Raw genomic sequence first — 20,305 nt, forward strand, 5'->3', positions numbered from 1 at the left:
ACAAAGGTACAACCCTAGACATCCCCTTGTGCATAAAACCTGCAGAGAGAACAGAAGTTGCATTGTGCCTACAGCCCCAATCCCGTGGGGCTGCAGCAAGGAGAAACTCCAACAGGAGAACCAAACTGGCAAAGAGCTGGGCAGAGACGGGCCTGAAATGGCCCGATGCATTACCTCTACCCAGGAGAATGAATACTACTTGGGAACTACTATAGAACTATAGGAATTAACCAACCCCCCAGAGCTTCACCTTCTCTGGAGCGCTTTGTGCCTTATTTATCCTATTCCTCACTTGATGGAAGCCTAAATGCTAAGCTCTTCAGAATGCTCAGACTGTTTTGTTTTTTGCTTTTTGTTTTGAGTATTGACCTTAGTAATTGTGTAGGTGTTGGTTCAGTTTGACTCAGGTTGTGCAAACATTGTTGTGGGAAAGGAGAGAACGAGGCAGAATACAAGCAGGGGGCCGAAGAATGATGCTGAGTATATTAAAGGAAGGAGGAAAGGAAGAAGTGCTTGGACTAGCAGTGTCAGAATTTAATTCCTGGAGAAGAATCCTCCCTTTGCAGTGCTGGCAGCTTCAGCAGGTACCTGGAGCTACCGACCTCTGGCTTTGCTTGGTTCAGGTGTGGAAAATGCGGGGCTGTCTTCAGCCACAAATCTCCCAGGGGGCCTTTTCCAGTGAACCAGCACTCCTAAAGGAGGGGGGAAAAAAGGCACAGTGAGAGCTGAGAAGAGCACGTGACCTCCAGAGCCATGACTTCTGCCTGGGAAGGCAACTAAGGCCTCTCTCAGCAGCTTGTTCCACCCATCAGCCAATGAGCCATGCTGCCAAAACCCCTCAGCGAGCAGAAGGAGAGGCAAGGCCAATTCAGACTCAGCACACGTTGACCCTGGCCTCCCAGAGCTGCCTTAAGGAGCAGGGAAAGATTCCACTTCACCACCACTCTGCCAAGCAGAGATGCTGCAAAGGAGCAGCTGCAGGGCATACTGCTTCCTCACGTACCAGTCCAGCCCCACCTGGCAGAGAGGGATCACAGCTGTCTCTACCTTCCTCTTGAGCGGGGCTGAGAGCACCTACCAGCTCACACAGGACTTTGAGCACATGCCCCTGAAGCTCTCGGGGGGCTCTCTCTGGGGCTACCTGCCACAGTACAGTGCGGCCCACCTTCTGCTACAGCAGGCTCAACTTCTGCCCAGGGAGCAACTCAAAGGCACAGGTGAGCAACTTACAGTGCTCATCTCCAGCCAAGTCTTCTCCAGCAGGTTGCCATGGTCTTCACAGGCTTGGAGGCCCTGGTTGAGGCACAGCAGGCTCTGCTCTTCATTCCCCAGCATCAGGAAAATGTAGGCTTTCAGGTGGTAGACTCTGGGGTAGAAGATGGGGCTTGTGGAGCACCGAGAGAAAACCTCTTCGGCGAGCTGCCGAGAAAACAACAGAGAGGTACATCAGGAGAAGTCAGAGAGCCCAGCGATGGCTTGGCACAGAGAAGGGCGCCAAATCCCCAAAGAGGAAAACCAGCCACAAAGAAAGGAGGAGTGCACAGCTAGCAAGGCTGAGGTACCACACAAACCTCTCCTGAGCCCTAACACCTCCTATGGAGCAGCCATTTCAGCAGGGCTCACTAGCTCATGGCTGAGCAAGGCTCTTCTCCTCTCCTGTTTGGGCCAAACAGTCCCACAAGGGAGTTCTCACATGCCCAGGAAGACTGCCTTCACCTGACTGCCTTCTCATCCCCCTCCTGCTGACACCTCTGTTACAGGAGTCTTTAGCCACGTTGCTCCCTAAGCCGCTACCCTCTGGCACTACCCTGACTCCATCCTGTCGTGGCTGCTTCTACCTGCACAGGTCAACCCACTGCTGCTAGCAACAAGCTTTCCCCAGAGGGCCCTTGCAGCATGCCCCTCCCCTTCCTCCGCATCCCTCACCCTTAGAGCCCTGCGGCAGCTCTCACGGGCCCTCCACGAGCCCTGCTCCATGTCCTTTTTCAGCACCAGGCTATGGCACTCCAGGAGCCGGCTGCACGCTTGGCTGGCCACAAGGCAGGCGCCAGTGCTCTTCAGCAGCCTCTTGGCCTTTTCAAAGGGCTTCTGGAAGTTGTCCCACTGCCCAAGCCTTGCAAACCTACATTGTCCAGAGGAAAAAAGGAAACACATACAAACACACACTCAGGCACATTTTGTAGAGATGAGCAAGTAACCAAGAGGTCTCCTAGGCCATAGGCTCCAGCCCCAACCTGGCTTCCAGAGGCAATGCATCCTCTAGGACAAGGAAGCTACTGGGGGCGTACTGGCTGGCTGAACCGCAGCGTGTTGTAGCTGCTCCTGATAAGCATCCCTGAGAGCACTGCATTGTAATCAGGCGGCAGTAGCTCAATTCCTTTTCTCCCGCGTGAACTTGGTGTTCTCGTCTCCCTGCTACATCACAGCTGTATCACAGTCACACAGCTGTATCAGACTGTCACACAGTCACAGCTGTATCACAGCTACATCACAGTCCCCCAGCAACATTCAAGGGGAAAAGGAAGGCTGTGGCTGAATGCCGCCAAGGCATCCTTCCCTGGCAGGCCTCCACAGCAGCACAACCTGGGGCTCCTTGCCACCTTGCTCATCCTGCGTGGCCCCCTGGCCCCTTTCACCACCGTGCTCCAGAAGCAGCCGCCTTGGTGGACACGGGATGGGGGCATGTGATGAACGCAGAGCTCCCCCTTTCCCGGCCACAGCCACTGCCTGGGCCTCTCCCCACTCAAAGCAAGTCTCCAACTTACCAAAGAGCCAGGGACGAATACAGTCCAAGCAGGATGCTGCTCCGCGCCTGGAGAAGGCAGTTGGCTTCGTTCTGCTCCACGAACCTCCTGCACTCTTCAAAGGACTTATACTGCCACCCTGCAATACAAATGTCTCTCAGAGAAGCAGCGAAGCAGCACCTCCCTCCCTGGCCTCACCGTGCCTCAGGCATTCAGAGCAGCAGAAAGCTCCAGCGCAGCTGGCAAAGTTCTTGGTAGGCAAAGCACTCACAGAGCAACAAACCTCACAGGAAGCAGGCAAGGGCTGCACTTCTACCCTAGCTCCTCAGGGCTGCTCAAGTGCACGGAACTGCCCTTGAACGCAAGGGCAGAGAACATCAGGAAGGAAACAAGAGAACTCCCAACTCCCCTGACACCACGTCTTGCCCTTGAGAAATCTGCAGCTTTCTAGCACTGCACAAAGGCACGCTGCCACTGAGCAGCAAGGACAGCGACCCCAGAGCACAGGCTCTTAGGTGCCTCCTGCTCAGGCACATGCCAGCACTGCTAGCCCTGCTTCCTGGGGAGCCAGAGCACAGTGAGGTGGAGAAGAGCTTTCAGAAGGGGCAATCTCAAAACACAGCTAGGAAAGAGCATAACTAAAAGCACTGTCAAATTACTCTTGGCTCCCATGTTAAAAAACGCAAAAGGGAAAAAAAATAACGAGGATGCAGGCGAAGAGAGAAATGCGCACAGCGGAAAGCTCTGTGGAGGAAATATAAGGATTGCTGGAGGCTCTGGGGTCATTGTTCTACCAGGAGAAAAACTGCTTTGGCCAGCGGAACTGTTTCCGTGTTTCCAGAGGACAGGGAAACCTGGCAGAACTCTTGTATTGTCCACTCCAATCTCTAGAAGTCTTGTACTGACGGTGCACTTCTGCTTGTGCTGGGAGGGCTCTGCCTGTTTATACCTTGCACAAAGCCCCCAGCTCTGGCCCACAGCTCCAGGGGGGCAGCCTTGCCTGCCCAGCAAACAGGCTCTCGGGGGCCCTCCTCACTGAGCACTTACCAGCATCAAGCAAGAGGTCTAAGCAGCAGGAGAAGAAGCATGCCTGCCCAACGATCTCATCTGCTCCAGACACCTGCTTCTCTAGCCTGCGCAGCACTGCCTCACATTCCGGGTACCTGGGGAGGAACACAATGAGCCTCCAGGGAGCCTCTCCACGGGCTGGGAGCCCAGGCAGCACCTCCAGACACTTCCCACTCCCCTTCCCAGCACCTCTCTCTCCCTCGTTTTCCCTTCTTTGCTCTTCCTCCCAACTCCGTCCCACTTTCTCCACCAGGCCTGTTCTCACCCAAAGGTCCCTGACCCCTGACACTGCGCAACCCCCACTCTCTCCAGCACCGGGATTACCTCATCTGGAGAAAGAGTGCCGTGAAGAGGGTCCTGAGAATCACGCAGCCCAGGTCAGGCTTCTGCAGCTCCATGCAGAGCCTCTCAGCACGATAGCCTGGGAAGAGGACAAGCAGACTTGCACCGGCTCTCTCGGCAGAGATGCCTTCTTGCAGGCGGCGGGGGCAGTACCTACCTACGTCGACTGACAGAGGCAGGATTCCCAGGCTGAGGGTCAGATGGGACAGGGCCTGGGCAAAGCTGGCTGTGTTTAATACCCCTCCTCCAAAGAGCTGCACCTCAGCGCTAAGCTGCATGGCCGCCCGCCCGTATTGCAGCCACTCTTCCCGGCAGCCCAGGTTCTGGCAGCACAGCGCATATTCCAGGTAGGACAAGAGGACCTAGAAGGGTCCAAACACAACAATGCACACGACTCTGTCTCTCCAGGGCAATTCCCTGGCCTGGAGGGGACAGGCCACAACCCAGCTGCCAGCTTCTCTCTTCTCTTCCACTCTCACAGCGCGCACCCATATGACCAACTCTTCTTCCTACTGCCACTGCTAACTGCAGCCGTGCCAAGACAGGGGCCCCCGGCCTTGCACACCAGCATTATCAGGAGCTACGAGGAAACTACAGAATACACACAGTGGTGCTGCCTTAAAGCCAGAACCACCTCCATGCTCACAATTAGGACACAAATCCAACGCGAGGGACTACCCAAAGCAGCAGCAACCCACACCCTCTGGAAGTTCATCCAGAAAAGGGCAGGCACACGTCCATCTTTGGGCTCTTCTTGCCGGGGGCAGGCCCTGCTGGTACTCTTGCCAGGCCAGGGAAAGGGAGCCGTGTCAGGGCGGGTCTGCTGCTGCAGAGAGAAGGCACTCACGTGACTCGCGTCCTCGGACTCCTCGGCCGTGTTCACCTTCATGAGTGCTGCCAGGCGGGAGAGCCTCCGACTGCCGGCGGCGCTCTCCAGGCTGAAGAGCTGCCGCAGCAAGGACAGGCAGTGGCTTTGCCGGAACAGCCAGGGGAGCCTCTGCCTCCTGCCACACAAGGGAAACTGCTGGGCCACAGCCACTAGGTGCACTGTGCCGAGTCCCACGGGGCGGGGGAAGCAGGGGGATGGAGGAGACGGCTGCACCTCCTTGCAGAAGGGCAGCTGACGCAGGCACGGCCGCAGCGATACAAGCGGCAGAACCAAGGAGCACCACCCAGGAAATATGACTGCTAAAGATGGTGCTTGGCACTACAGTGTAGGCAGGCCAAGCAAAGCTGGCCACCGGGAGGAAAAGGGGCCTTGCACGGGAGGCCTGTGCCTGGCTGCAGCCTCTGAGCTTCCTCCCTCTCACAGCTCACCTCCGCTTACGCCGACAGGCCCACCTCCTGCTCCTGCCAGCACACTCCCTTCCCCTCCCCAGACTCGGCTCCCCACTAACACCTCCCTGCTCTCACCAACACCATCTCCCATGCCAGCACCCCAGTAGCTGCCCAATACAACCCACAGCTGCTCCACCCATTAGCCTCCTGCTCCCTCAGCAGCTTTCCCTCTGCCTAGAAGAGCCTTTGCTTTCCCTTCTGCGTCTTACCCTGCCTCCTGAGGAACGGAGGAGTCTCTGTTCTTCTTGTGGGAGGCATGCTCTGACTTCTCCAGCACAAGCTGCAAGGCGGCGCCAGTGGAGGTCGTGGGGAATTTCCTCTTCAGCAGGCTCAATGCCTTCCTGATCATTGTCTTCGCCAGCTCCGTTTGTCCCATATGGTAGCAGACCTGCACAGCAAAAGGGCTTTCAAGGCAGTCCCGTTTGGCACAAAAGCTCATCCCCAGTGCATCAAGCAGCCCCAGGCACAGCTGGGAATCCTGAGCCTCCCAGCTACTGGGAACGCTAAGAGCCAGGATATTGGGAAGGCTCCCAAAGGGCTCCGATTCAGCACATAACCAATTGCATGTCTCTGGTGGAATCAAGGCCAGGACCTCAGCTGGTTTTGGCCAGGGGGCAAAGGGGCCCCAGGAAAGCAGGCTGAGAGCAGTCGCAGTGAGGTGGGCCAGGGAGAGCCTGCCCCACCCCACCCTACCCCACAGGAAAGCATTCAACTCCACCCACCAGGGGAGCCCACCAAAACCACCCTGTCACCTTACCTCTCCTTTGAGGCTCAGCAAAGTGGCTTCTTCAAAGCAAGCAAGCGCGTTTCCCTTCTTAGCCACCAAGGTCCTCAGCACTTCTGCCTTCTTCAGGTTCCGGAAGGCCTTTGAACAAGCACACAGAGAGCAGCTGAGCATCGCTGCCAAGCCTGTCCCCAGCCCCAGCACTCCCAGGTGCCTCCAACATCTTGCTGAGGAGGCCTGCATCTGCCCCTGGTGATGCCCACCCAAGCACAGTCACGCTGCCTCTCACACCACGCGCACAAGCACTCCTTTGCACCACCTCCTGGGAGGTGCACCTTGCACCAAGGGGCTGCTTCATGGCCCTGTCTCTCTTGCCACAGGAGAGGCAAACAGGAGGCAAACGCTGGGTCTCCCTCCCACCAATTCATCCCCGAGTCCCCACAAAGGAAGGCCCCCAGGCAGGCCCTGTTGCAGTGGGGAAATGGGCTTGCCCAGGGCAAGGCACTTGAGAGGACTCCACGGGCAGTGGGCTCTGGCAAGCACGGCAACTCACCAGGTAGTTGTCGGAGACGTGCAAGTAGGCAGCCGCACCCTCCAGCAGATAATAAAAGGCTCTGGCGTCATTGCCCACTGCCATGTAGTGCTGAGCCAAGGGCACAAGCACCAAGTCCACAATGGCCTTGCAGCTGCAGGAACACTCCACACCCTGCGTCCAGTGGGTCTTGCTGGGCACCTTGGGCATCCATTCGGTCTTAGCCAGAAACCGCTTTGCCGCTCTGGAGACAAGATCACGGAGAAAGAAGACACCAAAGCACACACCAGCGTCACCAACACCGCTCCTTCAGCGTACGTTAAAGACAGGTTCTAGCACAGCACGAGGCCACACACACGAAGGCACCGCACGGGAGCTGTGGGTTGCACAGCCTTCCCAGGCGTGCTGAGGGAGCTCACACAGTCCTTCTTTCTACCCCACACAACAGTTACCTGCACCCAGAGTTCCCTGGGCCCTCACAGCTTACAACTGACGCCACTGACTCCAGAGTGGGCTTCAGCCCCCCATCATTGCTATGACTTCCCCCTGTGCTCCTTCCTCCCTTCCGCTCTCGCCTTCTCTCCTCCCTCAAGACCTTTGGCTCTCCCTGCATGGCAAGCAAAGCCAGGACAACTCACTCACACAGCACGCTTTGGCAAGATTTGTTCCCTGACACTGCGGGCACATTGACCAGTAAATGCTGGGGACTCTGAGGAGCCCGGGGGCCCCAGAGCACAGGCACAGTGGACTCAGGCAGGGCAGAACTGGCATGAGAAGCAACAGCTCCCCTTTTCAGCAATGGCAAGCCATTCCGTTGGCCATAGCTGTAACAAAGCGGCAGGAGCACCGATCCTGTTGGCGCCTTTGCTGCCCCTGCTCTGGAGGAGCACTGCTCTTTTAGGCAGGCAGAGAGACCAGCTGGCATTTCTGTCCCCTTCCACAAGCCACCCTGCCTCCAGCGGCTGCTTTGCCCCTGCACAGCTTGCAACATTGCTCTCTAACAGCTAGAAAGCCAGGGCTGCTCCACTCCAAACCACCATCAGCACTGGGATCCCAATGGCTTCCCCAAAGATATGCATCCCCATGGCCATCTCAACCCAGCTGCCTCTCACAGGCCTGCTCTTGCCAATGCTAGACTCACAACGGGCAGCCCAAGCTGGCAACTCCGCTTATCTCCTCTGCACACCCTCACCCCACTGCCCCCAAAAATCATCTTCAAAACCTTGGCTCCTCACCGAAAAATCTCCTCCAAGCAGCTCTTCTCTTTTGGTACACCACTTGAAGCATCTGCAAAGAAAGCATGCCATTAAACACCTCCTCACTGCACATGCCGTAGAGCTGCTTCTTGCCATTCTGTAGCACCAAGGGAGGAAGAGCAGAGACAAAGGCTCTGGCGGCAGCTCCCTCTCCACCTCCTTCCCTGACATCTGCCTTCACTGTGGGGCTCGACTCCAGACTTAACCCAGCTTCACCAAGTGTACTAGACACACTAGCTAATACACCTCAGCCTGCTGAGCCACGCGTGCACCTCTGCCAGGAGATGGGCTGCCCTCCCGTAATTCTGGGAAATGGCAGGTGGACACGCAAGGGGAGAAAGGTGCTACGCTGTGGACACATCATCGCTCTCATGTGGAGCTGTGCTCAGTGGAGAAATGAACTAGTCCTACAACAGTATCCGCCTTGCACTGGAAGCATCCCCACGCTTGCGTGAAACAAGTGTGCAGTAGGAGTGGGCAGGACCCAGGCTCCAGAGCAGGGCACACAGCATACCCGTAGAGGCGGGGAGCTCGTCCGACTTCATCTCCTCGCTGGTCGCTAGGGAGGCCTCCCAGCTGCGCCAGTAGCAGTCGCTGCCATGCTCTTCTCCGCTCTCGGCCTCCTGCGTGCTGCCCAGGGCCAAGCGGTGGAAGGCAACAAAGTCGCCTCCCCCGCAGCACTGGCACTTGTGCGCGTGCCTCTCCAGGAAGGCCGCACACTTGTGGTGCAGGGCCACCCTCTGTCCCTTCGGCCACAGCTCGTAGGCAGCCTCCTGCAGCAGCGGGGCGCAAAAGGCCAGCACGCCAGACTCCAGCCTCGCCCTCTGCTTGCTCTCCTCCACGGATGACTTCTGGGCATCTGAAAGGCAACGGGGCTTCCCATCAGCCAGAGCTGGGGCCAGAGCTGGGGCCAGAGCTGGGGCCAGAGCTCAGGCATGCCATAGCTGCACCATGAAAGACAGGCCTTGGCGTAGGCCCTTGGCAGGAAACCAGCGCTCCTGCACTCAGAGCCTCCGGGCCAGACAGCAGAAGGGCCCACCTTGCCTTCCTCACACTAGCACGGCCAGCGCAACGGGCTGCTGGCCTGCTCTCCCTGCCAACAGGCTGTGCAGCTGCGCCCCAGGCGGCAGCTGGGGATGCTGCCAGCCGCAGAAGCAAGACACAGCCAGCTCTTTCTGCCCACTCTGCAAGACACTCCCAGCCTCCCACGCTCCCCCGGCGCTAGGGGACAATAAAGATCAACGCACACTAAATCCCTCATCTGCACACAGCGGGAGGCTGGGTCAGCAGGTCCAGGCCTTCGTACTCCCTCTCCTACATGGGCTATGAGCCGCGCTTGCAGGCAGGGCAGCAGAGGGACTCGCAGCACCTCAATGCAATATTGCCCTCCAGCACAAAGCACAAAGCACAGGCTCCTCGGAAATGGACTTGTCAGAGCTTTTAACAACCCATCCCTAACTCCCTGGGGTGCCATGAGCATTACACACCTCCTCCGGGCAGGGAGCATTCTCTGGGGAGCCCCACCGGGGACACAGACAGCGGCAGCAGCAGCCTGCAGCGCTCCCAGGCTCCCCTTACCACCTCTTACCGCTCTCCTCCTCCAGAGAGGTGCCTGACCCCTCGGTGGGAACACTGCTCTCTTCTGCCCCCTTGGCAGCATTCAGCCACTTGAGGATGTTGCATCTCACCAGGGCATTCAGCGCCTTGTTCAGCTTGGCCCTGCTCCACCCGGGAAGGATGTGGAACAGCAGCTCCGTGCTAAACAGCGGCCCTAGGATGGCTGCATACTTCAGAACCATCTGCTCCGAGGGCTTCATGCTGTCCAGCTGAGCCAGCGCAATCCCTGCCAAAAGCAAGCCACACGTCTCTCCCTTGCCCACTCCCCACCATCACAGCCTGCATTAGCTGCAACACTCGAGAGGGTAGATTCTTCCCTAGGGACCCAGCCCCTTGGACAACTGCAACCCAGGGCACGTGTCTTCAAGATGCCTCTGCTCCTGCTTGACTCACAGGAAGCAAGGATGCGGGAAAGCAGAGATGCTCAGACGAACGCTCCCCCACCATGGATGAGCAGGGCAGCATCCAGCACATGCATATGTCCGGGGATGCAGCTTGCCAGCTCTGCGCTCTATTTATGTCCACAGGGCACACAGACAGAGAGCTTTTCCTGCACCGCTGAGGCCAGCTCAGAGCTCCCCACAACCCCGCATTTCCCTTGGTCACACAAGACTTTCCCCTTCTTGGACAAAGCAGCTCCTTCAAGAAGAACACCTGGGCATGGGGGACATTTCTGCCACCCGCATTCGGCCAGGGCTCAGCTCGAGGGCAGCCATGCTCATTCACAGCTTCCCATCCAGCACCCCCTAGAAATGGGGTGATTTTGGGGCCAGCCCAGAAATCAACAGGCAAAGAGAGATTCGCAAGATGGCTTTGGTTGGGCTTCAGTGCCTTGAGGCCCCCACAAGCAGGAGAAATTACAAACAGAACAATGAGGTGCGAAGCCTAGTTCAAAGCTCAGTCAGAGCCATGACAAATATCCCCTGGAAATGCATTTTCTCTTGCTGAGAACAGTCTGCTCCCAATACCTTCCTTTCTCTGCCCCTGACCACCCCACCCCACTCAGAGCAGACAACATGCAGGTTTCTCTGTGGACAATCCCACGGCACAAAAGCAACCTGCCCAGCAGAGTCCCAGAGGGGAGAGGCTCAACTCTGCAGCACACCGAGGCCCACACTCTCCACCTCGGGCCCTGGCAAAGGCACCCAGCACTGCTGCCAGCTGCCGCAGCGCAGCTCAGCCCCTCACCTTTCAATGCAGGGGGAAGTACAGTGTTCTGCAGGGTCACATCCGGCCTCATGGTGCACACCCTGCGGTCCTTCCCCGCGCTGGAGCTCCGTGCTGCTGCGATGGTTGAAGCCTCCGTTACAGAAGCTGAGCGGCACAAGGGAGCAGGAGAAAGCGATTAGCAAAGGGAGACAATTCATGTCATGACTTCCTGCTTGCAAACACTCAAAAATCCACCTCAGCGGGAACAAGGCCTGCCTCAGGTGGGCTGATGCACTTGGCCTGCACCAAACATGCTCGCTAAGACGAGCAAAGCACTTCCCTTGCATACCTTTGTTTCATAGCCTTTCCCTAACATTAGCTATTGCCAGGCAGTTTCCCCAAACACTCCCAAGTCAAAGGCTCCAGACCTCCTGACTGGGGAGGCAACGCCTCAAGGCAGAAGGCAGCAGTGTTGCTGTCATCCCAGAGGCAGGCACCTTGCCAGTGCAAATGCAAAATCGGGGGTCACTCAGGGATGCTGCCAGAGCCGTGGCAAGCTGGTCGGCATTCATCCCTAGGTCGTGTTACCACTGCTGCCTTCACTTAGTAGCACCTTTGGGGGCTTTCACACTTTGGCATTCAAGTTCCCAAGGCCTGTGCCTCGCCTCTGCTGGGTTTGATGTCAGACTTCTTGGCAAGTGACCTTCTTTGCCTTTTGCCCAGGGAAATACATGCACATTCCAATGCCTCTTAAATAACACGCCTACATCGGCCAGAGAGCAGAGTTCTCCAGGGTATCCCAAGAATTTGGGCGGCGACTCAAAGGGCCAAAGAAGGGATTTTCCACAGGTCAGACAGCAGCACCTCCGACGTCCCCATGAAAATCCACCCGCGTGGGGCATGCTAGAGGCAGAAGCAGCATGCCCCGCTTTGTGCCTAGCCGGGGTCTTGTGTTTAATCTCTCTCTCTCTTTAGCCAGAGCATGCCCAATGCCAGCCTGCGGTCAGGCTGCTCTGCGCCTGCCTGCCCTCGCCCCGCACACGGAGCTTCGTAAGCAGCTGTGCTCAGGGACAGAAATTGCTCTTTCCCACCCCTTCAGGCAGGCTTCAAACTACGCTTTGGCCTATCAGGCAGAGGAGAAGGACAGCAAGGGCTCACAAAAGCCAGAGTCCTCAGACCACCGGCTGATGGAGAAGTTTTTTCTGACCAACAAACACGGTGTGCGGCAGGAACATAAAGTGCACCAATGCCGTATACCCATATAGAGAAGAGCCTGACCCCAGCAGGAGCTCTCCTTGAAGCAGCAGACCAGGCGTTGTGGACTCCAGGCATCCATTTGCCTTCCCTTGCCCTCAAGTGTTTTCGCTAACACACTGAACTCTTCAGGCCCTCTGTCTGGTCCTCTAAATGCCTCCCACCACACATCCCTCAGCTCCCTCCAACCTCAACCCTTCAGCATTCACCTCTAGCAGGCCTTACAGCACCTGGCACCATGTGTCACTGACGGACTCAATCCAGCCCTGTGGCTGCGCACAAGGAACATTCCAGCCACAGGACTCACCACACTGGCCCAGAAGAAGCACCTGTGTTCCTATGAGTTCATGACAAGACCAGCACTCATCTGAGTGCCAGGCAGCGGCTCTGCTCCTCCTTTGAAATTGGCTGCCACGGCACCCTTACTTGTCCTCTCAAAGACACCAGAACTCCCCTGCCTCGGCTTGGGCTGTCCCAGCAGCAAGGCCTGTACAAACCCACACCTGATCCACACCACGATCTCTATGGCTGCAAGAGCTGACAGTGCCAAGTTCACAGGGGAAGCCTCGGGCAAGAATGCACTGGGGAAAATGCACCACAGCAACTAGGCAGTCGGCCGGATACGTGCTTACTGAAGAGGCTCTCCCACTTGTCCTCTCGTTTCTCATCCTTCCCCAGTGGGTGGAACAAGAGCATGTCGTGGCCAAGAAGGTAGCGCAGCAGTTCCTCACAGTAATAGGGGATGCCGTAGCTTCTTTGCGTCAGCAACCTGCAAAGGAGCACATCCAGCACTCACTGACACAGGCAAAGGCAGGCGCACACGCACATGTTTCAGGTGGGTGCTGAGCCACTTGGGCAGAGCACAGAAACCAACGTCTTCACCACAGATCCACCTCACTTCTGAAAGGGCCACGACTCCCACGGGCTTTGGGGCCTGAGTCACCCGGAAGATACAGCCTTTGCTGGAATCCTCGGGAAAAGCAGTGCAGATAGAGCCCCAAGCAAGCCTTGTCCCTCGTGTCCCCAACAGCCTCGATGCTCTACGGCACCAGTGAGAACCTTTGCCCCCGTGAATCGCCCCGCAAAGCCTCACCATGCAGACTAATGCCTTTGCCACCCCTGAGCCATGCCAGCGTGCAGGACCACTTCCTTCCTGCCTTCCAGTGCAACACAGAAGGCTGGACACCTCCTGTGCTCTGTGCCTAGGCAGCTGCCCACTCGCAGCTCACAACTGCCAGTATGTCCCACTGGCTAGAGGCACTGGCCCTCCTAGAAGCTCTGCACTGCCTTTTCTAGGGCTTCATTCCCTTTGGCTCTCTGCACAGCTTCAAGCTCTCAGCAAGAGCTCACGGGCCCTGCCTGTGACTTACGTCTCTAGATCCTGGGGCAGGCTGACAACTCCAAGCGCCTGGCAGGCTTTCTGCACTACAGCGGAAGGCTTCAGCTCTCCCAGACGAACACAACTGGTTTTCGGCAACTTCAGGATGTCTACGGCAGCTTGGCAAAGCCTCTGTCTTCTACAGTGACTGGCAGTGAAGCTCATCACCACGAAGATCGAGACATCCCTGAGCACGCTCCGCATAAGACTCCAGGAGGGAGAGTCGATGCAGTGGGCGTTGTTGATGACAAATACAACGCCATCTTCTTCAACAGTCTGAAACAAACAGCTTGCTCTGGGGGAGTTCTGATGGGTTCTCAAGTAGCTTCCATAGCAGCAACTTTGGCCTCTTTCCCTCCCTCTCCAGAAAGAGAGGGTGAGAGAGAGACAGAGAGAACGCTCTGAAGCCTCTTTCCTCTCCCCAGCTACTTAGGAATGCAGAATCTTACTGGCTTGCAATTTCTCTGAGACTTTAAGGCATCTTGTACTACACAGGAACCTTGTTGCTCCTCCCGAGCACGTGCCCACCAACTTTATGGGAGGAAAGGTATCGGGGGTATGGGCAGGGGTGCTTGGGCTCTGAAGGGTAAGGACTCAGGTACATCGTCCTCCCGCCAGCTCCCACCACTCTCCTCCTGAAGCCTCCGCCTGTGGCATTGGTGTCTTTCTCTGACACCCGAGGGAGAGAAGAGCTCACCTTCTGGAGCACTTTCTTCAAAACCAACTCCAGCTCCATTTGCCTTTGAGTGCCACTCATCTGGGAAACTGCCATCGAGAGGGGAAACTGCCCAGAAAAGCACAGTCATAGAGAAACAGCCTTCCAGGGCTTGCAGCACACCTACCCACCACACAACACCAACCCAGCAAAATACCTCTCCTGGCCTCACCATCAGCCCTCTCCCCAACACAGCTGCAAGGAGACAACACAGTGCGGATACCCCCGGGAGCTGAGAACAGAAGCCCTCTGCTTGTTCGCTTGTGATGGCAGCTCCGGGAGGCAGCGGACCACTCACACAGCACTCAGCTCAACACAAGGTCATCAGCCCCATCTCCAAGCTGCTCTTCAGTGCCTTTTGCCCACCGCGCTCAGGAACAGAAGCCTGCGCTATATGCCCCTGCTCTTCCCTCCAGGCAGCCAAGCGACTCCCCACCAGAGCCTCCAAACTACAAAAGCTCACAAGCAGCCCTTTGCCAGGGCCAGAGAGGGCCTCGCTCTCACCTTAACGAGGAAGACGTCGTTGAGGAGGCAGTAGCTGCTCTCTGCCATCAGCCCTTGGAGCTTTGTCTGCAGCACAAGCTGTCTGGCACTGCACGATTGACATGCCTGCAGGCCCAGGGCCATGGCCAGCACCATACGGAGGGCAGAGTAGACCTGCTTCAGGTTTAGCTCTGTCAGTTCCACGGCCACTACCCTGCCATGCAAAAGCAAAGAGGACCGAGATTCAGAGAGCAACGCAAAGAGCTGCAGACTTCCAAGGCAAAACTGTCAGAGAAGAGGCACGTCATCCAGGGCTGTCTGCAAGGGAGCTCTGGACACACAGCCCCAGACGGACTCTTATTCCACACACCTCCAAGTGCTTCACAGAGGGCCAAGCTTTTCCCGCGTCTTACAAGGAAAAGCCACAGAGGGGCAATTGCTGCCAAGCCCCTGGCAGAGCCACCACCACACCCTGTGTCTCCACAGCTCTCAGCACCTCCCCCTGCACAGCAACTTGCCAGCTGAAGAAGCAAGGACTGAGCAAGTTGGGCCTTTGTGTTTGAATGCCACAGCTTTGCCATCTGCCTCCTATACTACGGGAAGGCTTGGCCGCCCCAGTGGCCTTTGGCAATAAAAGCCCAAGGGCAAGCAGCCTTTCTCTGGCAGCTCCACCACACCACTCCCGCCTCCCCCAGCATCTTTCTTCTCTTTACTCTCCAGCTGCATGAAAAGCACGCAGCTTGGGCTCTTGCCAGCCCTTGCAGCCTGGCCTAAGTTTGCAAGAGCAACAGCCCTGGCTCCACAAGCCACTTCCAGCTCCCGCGAGACGTAGTAGGAGAGCATGCAGCTGCTCCATACCAGCGGCTCCAGGAGGCTTTTCAGGGATGCTGCAGGCCAACGGCCAGCAGCACTAGCAGAGGGGCTCAAGGATGCCACGAACATCAGTGGATGGGCAAGGGAAGTGTCCCACACGTAGCGCTCCAAAACACTCACCTGTGGCCAGCAGCCTGGCCCAAAGATGCCAGCTCAGTGAGTAAATGGCTCTTTCCAGAGCCAAGCGCACCCTCAAACGCTAGGATGCTGCTTTCACGACAAGTCCTGTAGGTTTTCAAGGCACTTTCAAAGAGGGCAATCTCCTCCTCGCGACCTGTGAAGGCAGACAAAAAGCAAGCTGCTGTAGCGAGCTCAAAAGCCAACAACCTTGGGCAGCCTTCCCTCTTGCTGCCACTGCACCTTCCCTCCACTGCACCTGCGAGCCTGCCCGCACCCAGGGCTCCTTCCCACCCCAACAGCTACAATTCTGCAGCTAGGCCTGTCTTAGGGCACTCACAGCCCCACCTTCCTGCTGGAGCCTGGGAGCAACTGCATTTCTGAAAGCTCCTGACACGGTAACGGTGCAGGAAGGCAGGAAGCACTAGGCATCTCACTCTGATTCCCACCTCCACTTCTGGCCCAACTCCAACCTTACAAACGAGCTATGAGCCCAAACCTGATGGGCACTGCAGGCAACACCATCCCTTGCAAAAGCATCTCCATTCCCAGGCTGGTACTAGGAGCTACCAAGGGCAAGAAATGGGCATACACAAGAGCAAGGCATTCACCTACCGAGCAAGGGGCCGTACTCTGACCTCTCCTCCATAAGACCCAGGCCAAACATGCTAGCAGGGGGAGAGAAAAACAAAAGTCAGTGAAGGAGGCAGAAGCTGGAGGACAGAGAGTCATGCGTGCAGCTGAGGACACACTCTTCCCTACCCGCTCTTCTTTTGAGCATAATGGCAGCCTGCCCACGCTCCCACCACCAAAGTTCACGCTCATTCAGCAGAGAGTGCAAACACCAAACAAGCACAGGGAAAACTGCCAGCACATGGAAGCCCAAGGGCTTCTGCCCACACTGGCACAGCACACGCTATCAACGTGCAAGCAACAGAGGCCAAAACATCATCCAAAGAGAACCTACAAGCCTGGCCCAGAGGAACAGCTCCAGTTTCACCAGCAAGAGAGCAGGAAGACAGGCCTGGCCACCCACACTTTCCCAGGGGACCAGCACGGACCCAAGTGCTTTCCAAGAGCTTCCTGCTCAGAAGCAGCCGAGATAATACCCCCTGGGTGGGTCACAATTGCCACTGCATTGCCACTTGCGTGCCAGCAAGCAAGCACAGGGCAGAAAGCAGAGTTGCAGGCCCTCTGGGCAGGGGCTGACAGGCCCCTCTGGGCCTACGGACTCCCGAGAGCCCTCTCCACCCCTACGCCATCAGTCCCACTCTCTCAACAGCAACAGGCACCAAGGTGAACAGGCAAAAAGCACGGCCGTGCTATAGCTTTCCCTCTTCTCAGCCACAGTGGTGGGAGGCCTGGGGAGGGCAGCAGCTTGGCCTCTTTCTGCACAGCTCCTCTTTTTCCCCAAGGCTGCACCCTGTGTGCCTCCACGCCCCCAGGCAGCCTGCTCAAAGAGCACACTCACAGCTTCTGCGACATCCCCAGGTACTGATAGACAGTGCCAGGATCGCCAACCCCCTTCATCTGGGCCTTCGGCAGCTCCTTGAAGTAGGACCGGGGCAGCCGGGACGCTGCGTAGGTCGCCGCATCGCAGGACACCAGCCCCGGGTAGTGCTCCATCAGCCGGGCAGCCAGGTTCACCTTCTGGCCCATGACTGCCACAGAGAGAGAGCACGCGTTGACGTCCTCAGGAGAGCAACCTGCACCACCCTTCCAGGCTGCCGGCTGCATCCCCTGCAGCACGGGCCAGCACAAAACCCTGCTGAGCACGAGTGAGAGCAACAAAGAGGCTCACAGCCCGTCCCCCGTCATACGGCGGGACCCGCTCCGCCTCCGCCGGTCCCGACGCGCCACCGCAGGCCAAGCCCTCGTCCTGGCCCAGCGCCCAGGGCCCACAGCTTCTTCCCCGACACTCTGCCTCTTCCTGTCAGAGACGCGGCCCGGGCACCCACTCCGCAGACGGACACCTCGTACCTGTGTACTCGTGCCTGACGCGGTGGCCGACGACTCCGCAGAACGCCGTCCCGCTGGTGACCCCCACGGACACTGCCCTGAGGCGCAGGCAGAGCAGCAGGGATCAGCAGCGCCCGTGCACAGTCCTGCCTGCCCACCGCCGCCCCTTCCCCACGTCCCCGCGCTCTGCCGTCTGCCCCGGCAGCGCAGGCCTCGGGGACTGGCAGAGCCCGGCAGCGGACACGCCAGCTTGAGCGGGCTGCATGTGCAGAGCAGCCAGGCGCTCTGGCACCCCTCCGCACCCCCCGCCCCAGGCCGTCCCAGGCAGCACGCCTCCCCACTCACTCGATTTTCCCCAGCCTCCTGGAGCAGGCGGTGGAGATTTTAATCGCGCTTTCCAGGGCGCAAACGCTCTCGCAGGGCAGCTTTCCTCCAGGGAGGCCAAACACACACAGCAGCGTGCAGCCCTGCCGAGGACAGAGGCAGCACACCTTGCCGCAACGCCTGCACCAAACCCTTCCCGCCCTGAGACTCCAGCCTCCGCCGACTGCAGCAGAGCTTCAGGGCAACCCCAGGACACAGGGTACCGCTCCCAACGCCGAGGCAGAGCTGCTTCCTCTCTCCCCACCGTGCGAGAGACAGAGCCGCTTCCCTCCTCTCCACCACCACCCTCGCCCTCGTGCGCGGGGGCACTGCTCCTCCACGCTCACCTTATCAAACACGGAGATTTTGTTGATTTCGCCCTTGTGAGGACGGAGGATCTCTGAAATCAGCACGCTGCTGTCCTGGATAGCCTTGCAGATTTGCGTTAGGTTGACCTTGGCAGCAAACTGCAGCTTCACAAAGAGGCAGGTGACCGGCCGCAGCTCGGATAGGCACGCCAGGGGCTGTCTGTCGTCAATCTGGAAGACAGCAGCGGGCCACCTCCACCAGCCAGCTCGCCCTGGGCGCTTCCTGCCTGCAGCAGATACCAAGGCAGAGCGCACAGAGCGGCAGCAGCGGGCGCTCTCAGAGGAATGGAGAAAGCCTCCTCGCAGTGCAAAGCAGGCGTCAGCCTGTGCGAGGCAGACACGCAACGGTGCAAGGCGGCACTGGGCATGGATGGACACAAGGGGCCACGCTCAGCAACGCTGTCACCGCTCCGGAGGCATCCCTCTCTTACCCCGGGGCCATGGCCAGAACAACACCAGTGGAAAATGCAGAGGGCAATCCACCCCGCCCTCACCCCCGGCGCTCTCTGCAGGAGCGCACAGTCGGCAGGTTTCTGGCCCCTGCAGCACTCCTTTCCCAGGTTTTTGCATACGGGGGCATTTTCTTTGCCTTACCTGCTGTCTGGAGAACTGCCGCTCTGCAACACACATCTCCTTCTCCCCTCCCTCTCCCCCAAAAGGCACCTCCCAGCACTCGTGGCCATACCTTGTGCAGGACACTGGCTGGGATGTACTTCCTCAGCACCTTCCCCTGAGCACGATGAGGGGCCAAGGTAACTGCAGGCCTCAGGACGCCTACGCAAGGAAAACACACGCGGTCACTGGCAGCAGGGCGCTACGAGCCTGGCTACGGGGGCCTCGCAAAGCAGGGGCTGGCACTGCAACTCGGGGAGCAAGGTCCTCCACCCTTTGCCCGTGTGTTCCTCTGGCAGGTGCTCAGCCACAGCCGTCCCCTGGAAGCAGCAGGAAGCAGCCAGTGCCTCTGCTGGAGCGCAGCTGCGCCCCGAGCCCAACCACTAACTAACTGCAAGGGGGAGAGGGCAGAGGCCAGGCCCCTGCGGCCCCTCCGCAAGCCAGTCCCCATCTTTCTGGGCAGGCACAGAACAAGGCAAAGCCGGGGCACTCACCTGGCATTTCAGGAGAACGGCAGTTCAGCTGGGCTCGCGTGAACTTGGAGAAAAGGTCTTCGCGCTCCGACACAGACATCCGCTGCACGCCTGTAACCTGGAGGCACACGCAGCAGAAGCACTGCCATCGGCCTCCCCAGGAGTCCCAGGGCACGCGTCCTACCCTCCCTCCATCCCGCCCTCGCTTCCCAGAGAAGAGGAGGAGATCTCCGTGTAGCAAAGCCACCTTGCTGGATTTACACCGGGACAAACGCTGGCATCAGCAGCACACGAGCTGTGCAGCCATCAGCCACGCACCCCGACGTCTACAGAACACCGCCACGACCCCAGCAGGGCCAAACCCTGACACTCCCTCCTGACCCCACCGCAAACCCAGCAAGCACAATCCACAGCTAACCCTCAGCTGGAAGGGCAACAGCTACAGCTCTCCACCTCCGCTTTACAGCTACAACCCCCACAACGCCCATCTCCTCAGCCTTCGCACACCTTCCTCCCTCACCCCCAGCTCCAGGTGCCCCAAACAGCTCTAGAGGCCATCTCACCCACCTTCACAGCTCCTTGGCCTTTCACTCTCTTGCTCTTCACCTGGCTCTGGTTACAGAGCTCCCAGCTGCTGGCTGACAGGATAATATCACTTGCACTTGCAAGGTTTTGCGCCTGCCAGACCTCACCCACAGCCTTTCCAAGGATCAGGAAGTGCTGCTCCTTGCGGTCTCCCACAGTCAGCAGCGACATGTGCCCTGCAGAGATCCCTGGAGAGAGACAAGCACAACTGAGGCACAGAGCACTTGCACCTCCACAGCCTCCCGCAGCGGCAACTCTCCACAGGCTCCATTTCAAGCTCAACCCTGGAGACAGGCTCCTGCTCTCAGCTGCTTCAGCTGGAGGCACCCATCCTTCATTACGGAGTCCAGCTGGA

General features: G+C 58.2%; 1 protein-coding gene across 1 annotated transcript in view; it reads right to left on the minus strand.

Moving 5' to 3' along the window:
- Nucleotides 1–527: 527 nt before the first annotated feature.
- Nucleotides 528–20,305, minus strand: part of LOC134154519 (adenylate cyclase type 10-like) — a 36,201-nt gene continuing 16,423 nt past the window's right edge. Inside the window, exons 19-46 of the mRNA XM_062601193.1 lie at nucleotides 19,933–20,138; nucleotides 19,387–19,483; nucleotides 18,966–19,054; nucleotides 18,260–18,451; nucleotides 17,895–18,016; nucleotides 17,571–17,647; nucleotides 17,062–17,251; nucleotides 16,206–16,258; nucleotides 15,594–15,747; nucleotides 14,622–14,814; nucleotides 14,100–14,186; nucleotides 13,395–13,678; nucleotides 12,657–12,793; nucleotides 10,810–10,935; nucleotides 9,593–9,847; nucleotides 8,519–8,863; nucleotides 7,984–8,035; nucleotides 6,770–6,992; nucleotides 6,250–6,357; nucleotides 5,702–5,880; nucleotides 5,002–5,158; nucleotides 4,312–4,516; nucleotides 4,137–4,233; nucleotides 3,792–3,907; nucleotides 2,766–2,883; nucleotides 1,927–2,122; nucleotides 1,231–1,419; nucleotides 528–692 (exon numbers count right to left, since the gene is read on the minus strand). Coding sequence (XP_062457177.1) covers nucleotides 528–692; nucleotides 1,231–1,419; nucleotides 1,927–2,122; nucleotides 2,766–2,883; nucleotides 3,792–3,907; nucleotides 4,137–4,233; nucleotides 4,312–4,516; nucleotides 5,002–5,158; nucleotides 5,702–5,880; nucleotides 6,250–6,357; nucleotides 6,770–6,992; nucleotides 7,984–8,035; nucleotides 8,519–8,863; nucleotides 9,593–9,847; nucleotides 10,810–10,935; nucleotides 12,657–12,793; nucleotides 13,395–13,678; nucleotides 14,100–14,186; nucleotides 14,622–14,814; nucleotides 15,594–15,747; nucleotides 16,206–16,258; nucleotides 17,062–17,251; nucleotides 17,571–17,647; nucleotides 17,895–18,016; nucleotides 18,260–18,451; nucleotides 18,966–19,054; nucleotides 19,387–19,483; nucleotides 19,933–20,138 — 4,412 coding nt within the window. The remainder of the gene's footprint in view (nucleotides 693–1,230; nucleotides 1,420–1,926; nucleotides 2,123–2,765; nucleotides 2,884–3,791; nucleotides 3,908–4,136; nucleotides 4,234–4,311; nucleotides 4,517–5,001; nucleotides 5,159–5,701; nucleotides 5,881–6,249; nucleotides 6,358–6,769; nucleotides 6,993–7,983; nucleotides 8,036–8,518; nucleotides 8,864–9,592; nucleotides 9,848–10,809; nucleotides 10,936–12,656; nucleotides 12,794–13,394; nucleotides 13,679–14,099; nucleotides 14,187–14,621; nucleotides 14,815–15,593; nucleotides 15,748–16,205; nucleotides 16,259–17,061; nucleotides 17,252–17,570; nucleotides 17,648–17,894; nucleotides 18,017–18,259; nucleotides 18,452–18,965; nucleotides 19,055–19,386; nucleotides 19,484–19,932; nucleotides 20,139–20,305) is intronic.

This window comes from Rhea pennata, unplaced genomic scaffold, assembly GCF_028389875.1.
Source record: "Rhea pennata isolate bPtePen1 unplaced genomic scaffold, bPtePen1.pri scaffold_32, whole genome shotgun sequence".
Taxonomy (NCBI): Eukaryota; Metazoa; Chordata; class Aves; order Rheiformes; family Rheidae; genus Rhea; species Rhea pennata.